Source organism: Crotalus tigris, unplaced genomic scaffold (assembly GCF_016545835.1).
Source record: "Crotalus tigris isolate CLP2741 ecotype Arizona unplaced genomic scaffold, ASM1654583v1 scf7180000017940.1788314, whole genome shotgun sequence".
NCBI classification, from domain to species: Eukaryota; Metazoa; Chordata; class Lepidosauria; order Squamata; family Viperidae; genus Crotalus; species Crotalus tigris.
In genome coordinates, this window is record NW_024096732.1 from 697,303 (window position 1) to 712,051 (window position 14,749).

The window sequence follows — 14,749 nt, forward strand, 5'->3', positions numbered from 1 at the left end:
GGGACTTGGGCTAAGCCCTCTAGCATTCACCTCCCAGGTAGAAGCACCTGGCCTGAGGACAAACCTGCCGGGACTCCTCCATTCACAGGTGACAATCCAACAGGTTGCCTGTCTCCAGAAGGGCCTCGGCCAGTTTGGCTGCCTCACCTGGGAGCTCCAGGAAATTGGCAGAGGGGGGGAAACACGTGTCCTGCCTCCTTCTTAGCTGGGGTGCGTGGATAATCGGGGAAGATGCCAGGCCCGGCTGTGACTTCCCCTGAAGCCAGTTTGGAGGAAGTAACTGGAGATGAACAGGCCCCCAGATGAATAATCTGCCCCCCCCCCAATTGGGGCAGGGCAGGGAAAGGAGGGGAGGTCATTTCAAGACTGACCGGCCACTCTGCTTCTCCACAGGGCAGAGACCGCCTTCCTGAGTTGCTGCAGTGCTTCAAATTTAGCCCAGGACTTCTTCAGGCCTCCTTCCCATCCAGTCCAACCAGGGTTGAAATCCAGAAGCCCCCTTCCCCCTTTGCCAATAGAACACTCAGTGCTTTTTGGGGAAGGGCGAAGATGCCCATTAAAAAACATTCCTTGCCGAAAGGAAAAAGTAAAATGCCTACCAAATTGTTCAGGCACTGTCTTCTCGAAGGCTGCACAAGGTTTTGGGCAGGGGAGGGGGTGTGTGGCTCCTCCCATCCGCCCCCTTCTTCTCTACCTAGCCAGAGATTCCCTCAATGGCTCATGACACATAGAATCAGGGGTGTCTCTTCTTTCATTACTTGTATGTGGAGGCTTCTCTCCATTTGGCCCCCATCTCCAGCTGCCTCCTCACCCCAAGAGCTCCCAGCGTGCTTCCTCTGCCCCGGGCTGCTCCTACGGAAGACCTTTTTCGCTACTTCTCACTCCAGTTCCTTGGCTGCTCCTCTCCATGCTAAATTATATATAATTTTGTTTTTTATAAAATCACCCAAATGTGGATGGCTAATTTACCAGTTCTGAAGTTAGAGACTCCGATAAATGATCCAATTTAACAACAAGGTGCATTTTTAAAAGTGGGCTAACATTTATTCCTGTGATGTTCCTTTTTTTTTTAAAAAAAGAAAGAATGGATACACTGATGCCCGGATGTGTTCAATGCAGCTGTTACTCACAGACAAACATTACTATTCTCATTGCCCCCTTTCGGGATTTCCTGGGTTTCAAGGTGCAAGAAACTCCAATTTCCTCTTGCTGGAAAGATCAGGCAACCCAAATCACGTTTCACTACTGGACAGAGATAATATTCTGGGCAGACCATCAGTTCATCCGGACTTTTTGTTATCTTCAGGTCAGAACAAATACTGAAGTGGCGAAAACATATTGAAACACACACACACACACATCTTGCACTTTGGAGCTGGATCTAGCTAGCCACATGGGGAAAAAAAAATCTGGTTTTATTACTCAACCAGTTGAGTTTGTTGGAGATGTTCTATACAGTTTTATGGGCGGCATTACAGTTGATCTACTCGGAAGAGAGTTGACCTCCACATGTGCAGAGGAAGAATCCCAGCAGTCCCACAGAAGGCCAGGATGGGGCCGTGCCAATCCTGCTTCCTCCTAGCTGACCTCCCACCTGCCCGGAGCGCCAGAGGACGCTGCTGACCGCAGCCGCTCATCATCTCTTGGACTTCCAAGCCGCTCTGGAGTAGGGGCCAGTCCGTTTTTTCTCGGGGGCCTTGAAGTAGGTGTAAGGGGCTGCCGGTGGGAACTCGGCGTCGGGATTCTCTGACATCATTTTCAGCTTGGTTTCAATGGCTTTGATTTTTGTGCTGACGCTGCAGAGTGAATAACAGAGGAGACTGAGACGTCTGCCCGTTTAGTGCATGCAGGAGCTCCTCCCCCCGGGCTGTCCCTGGGTTCAAGCCACACCCTCCCGCCGGTCCCTTTTCTTTAATCGCGCAATCCCATGTGTGCCGGCTTGGCTGTGAGTCCCATAAAGCTTGCAGCCTCTTCGAGAGAAAATTCTTTTAAACTGCGGGAAACCGGACATTGGGCTGGAGAATGTCCCGGAACAATAAACCCCTTTTCTGCTCTTTGGGGTCCTGTCTTTTCTAGCTGAGTCCAAAGGACAATCCCACCTCCTACAATTGGAAGCAGATCTTACCTCAGGTTGGACTGGGGGCTGTCTGTGCTGGAAGATGGCTCCAGACTGATGGGAAGGGTTTTCTCGTTCTTATTCTGGTCATACCTCTGGCAAGGAGGGGGGAAGAAAGAGCAGAGATTACCCCCCCAGCCACAGCAAGAATGTCCTTTTGGCCCTTCAGACAGTGGCACCAATGGGTCATTTTTAGCAACGATGGAACCTCAAGGAACACACAGGAGGTCAAGTAATATTGGCTAAGCCCAGAGGTTGATTCTGACAGGGCTTTGCCTCTGTGGCTGTTTGGAACTGGCCCCAGGCAGCCTTCCTGAAGACTGTGGAGTGGACAGAAAGGTAAACCAATCAAGGAGAGAAACAACCTAGAACTAAGGAGAAATTTCCTGACAGCGAGAACAATCAATCAGGGGAACGACTTGCCTACAGTGGAAGTTGTAAGTACTCCATCATTGGAGGTTTTCAAGAAGAGACTGGACAGTCGGGATGGTAGAGGGTCTCCTGCTTTGGCAGGGATTGGACCTGGGTCAGAAGACCTCCGAGGTCCTTTCCAACAGAATAACATTCTGTTCTGCTGTTGTGCAGCCCAACCAACTTCACAGAGATGTGAAGGACATCAGCCTGCTGGGGCAGAAAGCGCGGCCTTCTCCAACACCAACAGAGACGGGGAGCAGCTTACCTTGACCTGGGCGTGGGCCCACCGCACTACCAGCTTCTTGGAGAGCGCCAGCTTCCCGTTGAGGCAATGGATGGCCTGTTCCGCTTCCTGTAGGAGAAAAAGACTTAGCAGAGAGAAAAGCTCTGGCTTTTCAGTACAGTTCAGTGTCAGATTTTGTCATTTTTCAAAGACAGTTATGGACCTGAATGGATGGCAAGGGCTGGAGCCTGCAGAAGGCATCAAACGCAGGACGCTGCTTTGAGCAACCGAGTACTAGCAGACCAAGAAGACAGCCAGCATCCCCTTGCCTTCCCAACCCTTCCATAATTCCTGGTTTTAGCCCTTCGGCTCCCTACAAAAACTTTTGGAAACGGGTGAGGGGACAAAAGCCACTTGAGTCCCCAGCCAAGCAGAGCAAATGGTGTTCAGGTGATGGAATATTGAGGAGGAGGAGGAGGAGGAAGAGGCTGTTGGGCTCAAGAGACGAAGGCCTGAATCAACCAAAGGTTCGACCTACCTGCTTGGTCTCAAAGTTCACAAAGCAGTAGCCCCTGGGCTGCCCTTCCAGGACCCCTGACTTATGGAAGAGGAAGTCAAACTGCTTCACTTTGCCAAACTTCTGCAGGAGTTTGAGAAGGTGATATCTGGAAGAGAGGGTAAAAGGGTGAACAATTCTGTTACAGAAGCCCACCTCACTCCAAATTATAAACAAAAAGGTAAAGAAGAAAAGCAGTATTTGCCCCCCCCCCTTTTTTTTTTTTTTTTTGCTGGAAGGCATTTCAGGACCGTGGCCAAAAGCTGACATCCAGGGTCAGGTGGCCAAATGGAATATTGTAGGGCCAATATGGGGTCATTGGAGACCTTTGGGGAGTGAAGGGAATCTGCAGCTTCCCTGGCCAGCTGTATCTCTTCCTGTGGGTTCCCAGCAACACAGCCATTTCCTTGAAATGACTGAGAAATCTCCAGGAATTGAAGCAGTCTCCCAAAGCAGGTAGTCACAGATATTTCCCAGGAACTGGGGTGGTGGGGGTGGGGGAGAGAAGCTGGTCCAGCTTGAGTCATGCAAACTTTTGCAAATTGAAAGTTCCTGCCACGACCAAATGGCAGCTAATCTGTTTTACTTACATACCCACACACACACACATGCACACAAAAAGTGTGGGAAAAGAGTTTAAGAAAAAAGGCACAAAAGAGGTGGCTTCTGATCTTCTTCATGGCAATTATAAGTACAGTTACTTAAGCTCTTTCTCTACAGTTAGATCATAATACTCTTCTTTCTACAATCTATTCTTACATGACAGCTAATTCGATAAACATTTTGAGCCACAAAGATACACCATACAATGTTGGCTTATTTATTTCTGGAAGCCATCTCAAGATTTATTAGCTATTGTTAGAAGCATAAACCCCTATTCTCCCTCTGCCCCCTGCCTCCTGCCCCCCACCCATTATCTCCTCTCTTTGGCAAATGTGCTTGTTTTCCTTAGTCCCAAATGGCCGCAGCTCATCCTGTTCTCCAAACGAAAAGCATTGAGCAACTCGCCTTGAGGAATCTGACTAGATTTCCTTTGGCAACCCTGTGGCCTGTTTGGCACGGCTGGGCTCATCAGCCTGAAATTCCTCCGAACTCAACGTGGGGCTTTCCCTGCACTGTCTCTGGAAGGAAGCAGCAGCTTCCAAATCTCCCTGCTTAAATTCCAGGCCAGAGGAAAGGCAGGGAAGTGCTAAATCACGTCAGCCCGAATGCCAGGTAATGAGCCAGTTAGTCCCCAGAGTTGGTGATGGCAGGATTCTGGTGGGGGCAGTTAAGAATGTCCTGGCATCTTTCTTCGCTCCCTTTGCCAAGCCCATTTTTACAAGCTCTGACTTTCTTCCATTACAAGATGAACTTATCTGGAGTCTAAAGAAAAAGAAATGACAGGCAGGAGTTTGAATCTTTGGATAATATATGACAATCTCCCCCCACAGAGATACCTATTGTGGAACCTATGACACTCAACTCCAGGATGCTCAAGGAAAGAATAAAAATATTATTTAGGGCAAATTCTCATGCCAGACAGATAATCAACAAAACAGCCATGGCCGTCATCTGAATTTCAAGTCATATTGAAGGGACTAAGAATTTGCACAGAACTTGCTTTATCGATAAGGAGCTACCTGTAAGCTTTTGTTCTACAAATTCCTCTCTCTGCCCAATTCCTTACAAAGTGCTAAAATAGTTTCTGAGTAACGAGAGAGCTGCATTACAGACAGGGAACAGGAAGCCGGGCTGCTGAAAATTGCCAGAGCTATTTTGATGGGGTACCTGGGACCAGAAGCCCCAGGCAGAGGAAGGAGAGTAGGCCCCGTTCCTACTTCCTGCCATCCAAAAATGCAAGACAATCTGTCCAAGTCCCGTTTCCTTTTCCGCCAGTTTTCCTCCTGGCACCCTGAGCGCTATTCAAACACCGAGTTGAAGGTTGCTTCAAACAATGCTCGTCTGAGGATGTGGGAATGGTCCCAGCCACATGCTAAAGCCATTTAGGCCCGGACAATTCCTCGGGGTGGATCTTGAAGCGAGAGGCGGAGAGGCCTCTCGCCTGCAAAAGAGGCCCCACTCGCTTCCCTTACGGTTGCAATGCAACAGGCTTTATCACAGCAGGACAGAATTCTCACCTGAAAGAGAGGTACATGGAATCAAGCCGAAACTCACAAAAGTAAAAGTGAGCCAGAATGCAAACTGCAGAACGCAGGAAGGATATAAACTCTGTTGTGGCATAAAACATAAATGAGTTTGGCACCAAGTGTTCCATTTTGCACCTGGTTGGGAGACCTTTTCGTGGCTCTATCAGATGGCACAGCATTTCCCAGAACATAAAATTCTAAGCGACTGTTGCAATAGCCGGCGCAGTGATCCATACAATGCCTGTTTTTGGGGACAGATTCCCAAGCCTGCCAATCCAACTGGCCCCGTCTGTAAGCTTGTGCTCAAGAGATGCTTTTAACTTCCAAAAACTTCACAAAACACAAATTCATGTGCTGAAAAGCCTCGTCTGTAAGCGCCTGTCAGCTGAGCAGCCGCCACAAATTGCTCAACCCCCAGAAGTCTCCGCAATACAAACACTGGGCCAAAAAATGGTAATTAATGCAAAACAGAGAAGAGGCCAGTTAGCGCAGCCCTGAATGAATCCTCCTCAAGAGGGCATTAATGACGGATTCCCACTTAGAGGCACGATTAGGACTGTGCCCAGCTGAAAGGAAGAGCACTTGGAACAAAAAAGAGCACTTGCTGCCGGGAGAAGAAGACAGAGCCGGGCAAAAATTGCTTCCACAGCTGAGGGGCAGACAATATCGGGGAGATAAGACAAGACAGCCACTTGGAATGCATAAATCGGAGATTGTTTGGCAAAGTGGAGAGGGGGGAGGGAGGGAAAACGGTTGCCCCAACGCCGCCAGCTAATCTCCCTCCTGGCAATCAAGCTCACCTCCTCCTCCTCTTCCTCTCTGGTGTTTAATTGCCCCACTTCAAGGGGCTCAAACACGTTAGTAGGCAATTTAAATGCACTAATCACGGGAGGCCAAGGGAATGTCAAACGCGCACCCACTTCGCCTTTGATGCCACCAGAAACAGAGCCGGGGGGGGGAGGTTCGCACAGGCAGCTGCAGCCTTAGAGACGGGGAGGGGGCTTCCTCTGGCCCCTCGGAGGGGGCTGCCCGGGTCCGCATGGAGGGGACAAAGGCCAGCCCTCCAAGGCAGAGAAGGGGGCTCAGAAACGGAGCCCCCCGAGGGTCCTGATCGAGGGGCAGAGGCCCATAAGCAGAGCCGCCCGAAGAGGGGAAGCGCGGGGGGTCTCTTGGCCTTGGAGGGGAGGGGGCGGCAGGGAACACCCGTCTTGCCAAACACGGTCTTGGGAACGAGGCTGAGCTCGACCCCGGGGAGATCCGGCTGCCCGGCGGGAGGGGCCGCCTCCCCCCCCGCGCCCGCCCGGCGGACTCACTCGGTGATCTTGGGATCGAGGTTCCCGATCCAGAGGCGGTGCCCGTCCTGCAGGGCCCCCTCGGACAGCAGCGAGGCGTTCTCCAGGCGCAGGCTGGGCGGAGGGGCTCGACCCGCGCCCGCCATCCGGGTCCCCGACAGCCAGACGGGCGCCCGGGTCGCCGCCCCCGCCCTACGGAGCCTAGCGAGGGGGACAGCGGTGGAGATCGGTCAGCGGAGGCCCCGCGCCCCTGGGCACGTGCAGAGTGCGCCCCCCTCCCCTCCCCTCCCTCCGCGATCGCCGCCTCCTCCTCCTCCGCGTCTCACCCGGGAGGGCCACTCGCGCGTCACTCCTGCGCGCCAAGAGGCGCGGGGCGAGGGACGTTGACGTCAGCCGCCGCGCGGGAGGAATGACGTCACCGCCGCGCGACGGCCCCGCTGCCTGTCTCTGCTTGCTGCACCGAGGCGAGGAAGCGGGGTAGTCGGGGGGGGGGCGGGGAAGAGAGCGAGAGGCACCGAGAGGGCGTGTCCCGAAGGGGGCGTGTCCCGGGAGTCCGGTGGGCGGGCCCGGAAGGAGAGAAGGCAGCTTTTGGCAAGTATCGATTTAATCCGCTTCCAAAGCGGGTGGGGGATCTGTGCTCTCCTCCCCCCAGGTTATTATTGATACATTAAAATATTATTATTATTAATAGAAATTCAGCTTGGCTGGGTGGCAGGTTCGCAGGGAAGCCCACCCCCGGGGGTCCTGACCTCCAAGCAAGCCAAGCTGGATTGCTATTATTAATATTAATACTAATACCTCCCCACCGGGACCCCCCAGTCACACTCTTCCTCAGGAGTGGGGCAGCAGCCCCTAAGCGAGCAACGGGGCTCAGACTAACAAGGACTAACCGAAGTTCTGTTCTCTTTTCCAGGTGGGCAACGGTGGCGCCATGGCTGGGCCCCTCCGAGGTCTCCGGCGGTTGCCTGCCCTGCTCTGTGGGCCCCCCTGGCAAGCCCCCCCAAAGCCCAGGCCCCTCCTGCTGCTGGGCTCCTGGGAGGGCTGGGCCCTTGAGACCCCACAAGTCAGGACCCTGGCCACGAAGAAGGCTAAAGGTGAGGAATACTGTGGGTGTCAACGGTCAAGGAGGCGGAAGGGCCCCGTGAGACCACCACCTCCAGCCCCCTCTTTCCCGCCTCTTTCAGCCTGCTGAATTGGGTGGCTCACTGTCTGCAACAGAGAAAAACATGCCGAGACTAAAGCTGCTCTGTTCTTGATCCTATAACCCATACATCCCATAACCGACACTCGTATTACTTCAGATTCAGTTGCTGTGGTACATCAAAGGGAGAACAGCTGGAACGATCCAAGGACTGAAATGCTCCATCCTCAAAGTCCCAAAGGTGCTTTTCCAAAAGGCAACTGGATTTTCTTGTTTTTTTTTCCTCCTTGAAAACATTTTGCCTCTCATCCAAGAAGCTTCTTCAGTTCCTCTTGGATGAGAAGTAAAACATTTTCAAGAAAAAAAAAAAAACCCGAAGAAAGTCCAGTTAGCTTTTGGAAAAGCCTCTTTGGAACAATCATGACTTGGATGTTTGAGAATCTCTCCTGAAAGACAATCCAGATCTTTAGGGCTTTGCAGTCCAGGGTCAGAGAGTGATAGTAAGAAGGTTGGATGGGGTTAGCAGAGGTGACTACGTGGAACAGACGGCCTACCTCAACGGTGCTCCTGAAGCAGGTCTAGAAGAAGTCCTGAGTAACCAGCGTGCCTTGGTTCTGCTCTCCACAGCTAAAGGGAAAGGTCAGGTCCGTGTGAACATCAACACCTCCTTGGTGGAAGATATCATCAACCTAGAAGAAGTAAACGAAGAGATGAACTCAGTGGTCAAAACTCTGCAGGAAAATTTCAACAAAACCTTGAGCATCAGAACCAATCCAGGTGAGTGATGTTCTGCAGCTTTTGGGGCGCTGCTCCAACTCATTTGCTGTTTTCTTGCCATATCAAATTTAAAAATATGCTGCTTAAAACTCACTAGACCACTTTACGGTTTAGGAGGTAATGAAAGAGAACATTCTCTTCTGCCTGAAAGAACCAGGGAATGGGAACGGACTGGTGGATTTTTAACAGACATCGGATAATTCTGGAGGCAGCCACTTGCAATACACTCGGATGTTTTTACTTCAGTATATTTTTTTTAGAAGCGCCCAAAGATAAGAGCTTTCCAGGTTGATCCCAAAACTATATGGATAAATGTAATAAAATGTAATAAAAGCAGCAGACCATAATTATAAAAAGAGGAGGAACGATAACACCTGAGCCAGACTCCGAAAGGGTTTCGCTACCATCGTGTTTCTCATTTCAGGGGCTCTCGATTCTATCACAGTTACTACCAAAGATGGGAAATTTCCATTAAACCAGCTTGCGCAAATCTCCCAACACTCTGCGCAGCTCCTTGTGGTCAACATGAGCAGCTTCCCAGAAGTGAGTAGATTTCTTGTTCCGTCCCCCTGGCAGACCCAAATCTCCTGATTCCCAGGAGCAGCCTGGCTGTGGCAAAGGCTGCTCCCCCCCCCCTTTTGGCTTCATGCCTGGTTTTTGCTGCCAGCAAGACTCGTGTCCTTGCCCTGGCATCTGCAGTGGCTCAGACTGCAAGCTCCTCTCGGCTTTCACACTTGGATATTACTGCATAAGCTATGAATGACATCAGAGCTTGTGCAGAACCCAACCCTGCAACCACGTTTGCTTTGGAAGAAGAGGATTAACAGACCAGAAAGGAGCAGGGAAGCTTTCCAATGACTGGGAGTTTGAGTTGTGTTTCCTCCATACGTCTCTCTCCAGTCCTAAGAGAACAAAACGGGGTGTTTTTGGTTAAGAGAAATGAGCGAACAATTGTGAAAGGAGGCCCATGGCCAGCTTAGGCGCCTCTGATGCCGTGGAGAGCACACGGTCCTCGCTCGGCTGGCTGCCGAAGGGCTGTGTGTGGCACAAAGGCTGAGCCTGGGGGAGGGGGGGGCAGGCAGAGGTTTCCAGCAATTGCCTGCCAGAAAATCCAAAGATGCAAAGAACAGGCCTGGTGCTAATCCCCTTTATTTTCACACTTGCCTGGTGCAATGTGGAACAAGTTAACGTGATTGAGGCCTTCCCCCTAAGCCCCAAACAGGACCACGTGGGGGCTTTGGCAGCCAAAGGCCCATCCTGGAATCCTTCATCTGCTTTTCTCCTACATCTTGCAGAAGTCCGGAGCCCCCGGGAGGATTTGCTGCTCCTTTGCTATCTGCATTGCCTCAAACCATCAAGATGGTTTCCATCTTCCTTTCTGCTTCCTTCCTTCCTTGCCTAGTCAGTCTCATTCTTTCCCCCCACCCACTTCCCCCCGAACCCTCTTCACCAATATCTTCGATCCTGGGGGGGAGCAGGAGGAAGGGGGGGGCGTCCTGCAGCTTGCAATTCAGTTTGATCAAAGGGGCCCTGGCCGATGTAACTTCCTGGTCCTGCCGGTAACCAAACTAAATGTTTCCATGTTCTGTCAAGATGGATTGCTCTCCACTGATGGGGAGTCCTGGCATCTGGTAATAATTATTTGCTAATTCCCCCTGCCTTTTTTTTTTTTTTTGATCTTGGCGTTGTTGCAGAGCACAGCTGCAGCCGTCAAGGCAATCCAACAGAGCGGGATGAATCTCAACCCGGAAGCGGATGGGCTGTTGATTCGCGTGCCAGTCCCAAAGTAAGCCTCCCCACCGCCTTCTCTCAGCCCCTCGGTGGCAAAACACCTGGGGCGATTTTGCCTGCTTGGCTAAATGAATGTCCGCTTAGAACAGTCCGATCCTCTCTGAAATGGCTTCTTGCCTCCACCTGCGCGTTGGAAGAGGGGGTGAAATTGCTCTTGATGGGGGCTGCCTAGTGTGACACCCCAGAATTTTCCCATTCCAAGCCAGCCCCCCCCCTAGCCCTCCTCGCTAGGCCTGCTGAAGACCTGCTTGCTCTCCCAGGCCATTTCAAATATCCCTTTAATGCCTCCTGGTTTGCTGAAAGTTTTGCAACATGCTTTGGTCTTTTAAATTAGCTTAAACAAAGATAGCCAATCGGGTGTTTGTTTGAACGCTTACATCTGAGTCAGGGCCACGTTGAAACCTGTGGGAAGCCACTTAGCACCAGCCAATAAAGGGTGCCGTTATTAAATCCGACTAAGAAAAGCTAATTGTGTGTTTGGGACAGAAGGAGATGGAATGGGATCCCTTTGCCCCCCTCCCCTCTCCTGCCAATCCAGTTCCTGGTCTCCTGCCCCTCTCAGCGTCCCTCCCCCCCCTCCAATTCTGAAGGAGGCTGCTATTATCCTCCTAATTGCCATGCAGCAGCCTGATTGTTAACATGCTCCCAGGTCTTCTCTTCCCATCTGAATTCCTGGAGAGGAAGAGAAACCCAAAAACAGGCAAGTCAGAGAAGAAGAGCTGAACATCCTTCTCCGTCTTTCCTTCGTTTAACCAGCCACCGTCCCTCTTTTGAGGGACAAGAGCCACATGTTTGACTGCCTCCTGAGGGAGGGAGCCATCCAAATTGTGTCTGCTAGGCCACTGGCGTAATCTCCATGCTCCAGAAGCTGCAGTCATTAAAAAAGCCAGAAATGCAAACTCTTACCAGATATTATTCCAAAACATCACACGCCCAGTCGCTGCCCTGCCCTCATCCAGCTGAGCCACAACTGCCTCTTCTGCGAAGTTCAGTCGTGCCGTGAAAAGTTTGGATCCGTCCCAAGAGGCTCTTTTTCTCCTTCACTTTTCCCCCACCAGAATCACCCGCGAACACAGGGAGAACTTGGTCACGGTCGCCAAGCAGCTCACCCACAAGGCCAAGGAGTCTCTGCGCAAAGTGCGCACTGGGGCCGTCAACCAGACGAAGAAAGCCAAAAGCACCACGTCGGAAGACATCATCCGACTGATAGAGAAGCAGGTAGAAGAGAATAACAGAACAGTAATTTTATTGTCATTTTGAAGGTACATTATTCGGCACACATTAAAATGAAATTCCGTGGCATACAGCTTTCAGAGGGTCACCACCTCTGATACACACGACAGAAATATGAGAAAAATAAATGAATAAATGCAGGTACTGAGGGATTGGGAGGACCTGCCGCAGGCTAGTACTGACCATCAGGCTGGGCTGTCCTGACCTGACAGGGACACGGAAATGTCACATTTCGCATCAGAGGTTTCTCCACCTCTGGACAGCCGTGTCCTCATTCGGTGGCCGGCCCTTATTTTTAATCCAGATCGACGTCCCTACATCCTTCCTCTTCTGATGAAAATTCTAGTGCGATTGTTGTTATTTGCTACCTGTCGGCGTTTTTCTTTAAAAAAAGAAAAAAAAGAATTCACACAGTGTTCTTCTCAATTTGCCACAGATTCAGCAAATGACAGAAGATGCCACAGCCGAAATGGAGAAGCTATTGGCAGCCAAGACGAAGGAGCTGCTTGCCTAGAGTCTCTCAGAGGTCACCACGAGCTCCTTTCTTCTGGCTAAACAGCCAGGGAGCCCCACCAGTGGCTCCACCGCAGTGGTTTGTCACCTGCCGGAACCAGAATTGAGGAAGGAGGCTTAGCCTTGGGGTGGGCTGGGAAAAGAGAATTTGGTTCCCCGGCAACTGGTATCTCAGTTCCGTTGCCGAAAGCACAGCGTGGACCAGAAGCCATTTTGGAAAAAGAAGGATCACAAACCATTATCGATTAAATGGTCTGCTGTGCCTTTGCTGCCTGGCTTTGGGGGAGCAGAGGGTGCTAAGGCCCTCATAAATCTGCCAGGAATCTCGTATATCAAATAAAGCAAGTCTGAATGATCTTGTTGAACCCCTAATTTCAGAGTGCCTGGAAATGGGCACATCCTGGGGAGGCTTCTGGATCCCCACCTCACTCTGGGCGTTAAAAACAGCCACCCTGTTGTAAAGGACCGAGGTTGGACTAGAAGACCTCCAAAGTCCCTTCCAACTCTTGTTATCCTCATCACCTTAACCTAGAGAGCCGGTGGGATGTGCTGGGACCGGGAGCTCCCTTCTGCCCAAGGCACAATTCAGTTTTGCTCTCCAGACAGAAGAGTGACCTTCCTCTCCAGTCTTAAGGATGTCCTTCCTAGCTTCAGGCCTCTTTGACCAAATCCTGGACTTTCAGAAGGGGTGATGCTGACCAACACCTGGCTTGGTTCACACCTAAGTCTTACCTAGAATTTACTTTGAGCCTCTGCACTCGCCAAACAAGCAAGAAGTTAACGTTTGGGCTTGGTGCATAAACGCTAGCTTGCCTTAAACTTCTTGCTTGTGTGCCCAAATCATGCTGAGCCACGAGTGTGCTGGGCACTGCCTGGCGATAACTCGCCCAGGGTTTGATCAATCCGGCCTTAAGACATCCTAAACCACCATCTATCCAGGTAGGCTGGTTTGCGCAGCATGGTAGGTTAAACATAAGGGTGATCAGGTGACTGTGGCCCTAGTGTTCATTTATCTTAGGTGGCTGGACAAATAAATGTACCATTTCTAGGACACGTGACTGCCTCAGTGTGGAATTCTACTCCCTTCTGTGCTGGTTTCTTTGCTCCAGCCAAACCTTTTCTAAACCCACCTTGTGCAGGAAAGAAAAATTGTGGGCAGGAAACCAAATTTAACCGCTTTACTCACTGGCAAGATGGACCTGGACAGGGGTGCCAGGCATGCAAATACAGCCATCAGCCCAGGCTGAACAATAACCGAGCAATCGTAGCCCAAAAACCGGGGCCGGAGGGAAAGGCGGCAGGCCAAGGTGGAAGTTCAAAAGAGAGGTGATTGCTCCCCTTTGAGCCTCGTTTTTTGGGGGGCAGGCAAGGGGGAACGGAGCCCCTCGATTGCTTTTGTGCGGAGGGCGCCTGGCGCTCTGATTGTGCCGCCCCACTGCCTTCTCTCCAAGGAGAGCCGTGCGGGCTTGGCATGCCGGGCTTCCCAGGCGCGGCCCTCTTTGACAGGGTGCCGAGCAGGGGGAAAGACTTGCGGCGGTGGCGGCATAATCGCTTTGCCTCCGAAATCCAGTGTTGATTAGAGGCGCTTTCGGGCTGGATTGTCGGCGGGCAGGAGTGCTTTTTTTTAATCACTACAGAAGCTCATTACAGCTTCCCGGCAACTCTCCCGTCCTCCGGTTCTCCTTCCCGATTAGCGCCCAGAGGCGGATGAATATTGGATGATTTCATTACATACAAATGCAATCAACAGTTTTGCATAAAATTTCTCCTCTTTTTCTCGAGTTTCAATTGACCCCGGCACCCGTGCTGGTGCCAGGCGCAAAACACATGCAAATGAGGGAGAACTTCCCACATTAACATCTCCCTCGGTTATTTGTGTGTGTCCGTAAGTGTGTGTGTCTATGTGTGTGTGTGTGTGTGTGTGTGTGAATGGATAAATGATAGGTATAGGTGGGTGAGTGGATAGATAGATAGAGAGATAGAGAGATAGATAGATAGCGATGAATGGATGGATGATATGGATGGATAGCTATAGATGACGGATGGATGGATGGATAATAGATGGATAGATGTTAAGATGAATGGATGGATAGATAGATAGATAGATAGATAGATAGATAGATAGATATAGATGACATGCATGGATGGATGGATGTAGATAGACGGACAGACAAAAGGTGGGCGGGGCCTACCCAGGAAGTTAATTAAGGACCAGTACAGACAGAATTAGAGTCCTAACCTTTTCATTGTCTTCTATTCCTTCCTTCCTTCCTTCTTTCTTCCAGTGCAGACTGGATATGATGGACGTATAAATCGGGGTACAAAACCAGCGGGCATCAGAGGGGCCGTGGCAGCTTTGAGTCAGAGAACAACCGCTTCAGTGCTACAAAAGCCAGGCAGGGCTTGCTCAAAACCACCTTTGGGGCTAAACGGAAACTTAGCAAAGGTTGGCACACGCCAAGCCCAACTCTCTCTCTTCAGTTCCCTCTTTCATTCCTACCCAAGTCAAACCCGCCAGTCAAGAGGAAGGGGCCTCCAATGGCTAGAGTGCCCGCCTTTCAAGG

General features: G+C 51.1%; 2 protein-coding genes across 4 annotated transcripts; one reads left to right on the forward strand and one right to left on the reverse strand.

The window, feature by feature from the left end:
• Nucleotides 1-1,018: 1,018 nt before the first annotated feature.
• RBM18 (RNA binding motif protein 18) lies at nt 1,019-7,183 on the reverse strand. Its single transcript, XM_039345046.1, has 6 exons — nt 7,057-7,183; nt 6,752-6,931; nt 3,292-3,418; nt 2,796-2,882; nt 2,126-2,211; nt 1,019-1,796 (listed from the first exon to the last, which is right to left on the reverse strand). The coding sequence occupies exons 2-6, from the start codon at nt 6,874-6,876 to the stop codon at nt 1,637-1,639; spliced, it is 585 nt and encodes a 194-aa protein (XP_039200980.1). The 5' UTR covers nt 6,877-6,931; nt 7,057-7,183; the 3' UTR covers nt 1,019-1,636.
• Nucleotides 7,184-12,541, forward strand: MRRF (mitochondrial ribosome recycling factor). Of its 3 annotated transcripts, none has more exons than XM_039345043.1 (7): nt 7,187-7,321; nt 7,644-7,824; nt 8,499-8,648; nt 9,073-9,191; nt 10,343-10,434; nt 11,498-11,657; nt 12,109-12,541. In XM_039345043.1, exons 2-7 carry the CDS (start codon nt 7,662-7,664, stop codon nt 12,184-12,186), a joined length of 762 nt encoding a protein of 253 aa, XP_039200977.1. In that variant the 5' UTR covers nt 7,187-7,321; nt 7,644-7,661; the 3' UTR covers nt 12,187-12,541. The 3 variants fall into 3 exon arrangements, with proteins under 3 accessions (XP_039200979.1, XP_039200977.1, XP_039200978.1); XM_039345044.1 differs by lacking the exon at nt 7,187-7,321 and adding an exon at nt 7,360-7,382; XM_039345045.1 differs by lacking the exon at nt 10,343-10,434 and having other exon boundaries at nt 7,184-7,321.
• Nucleotides 12,542-14,749: the final 2,208 nt, after the last annotated feature.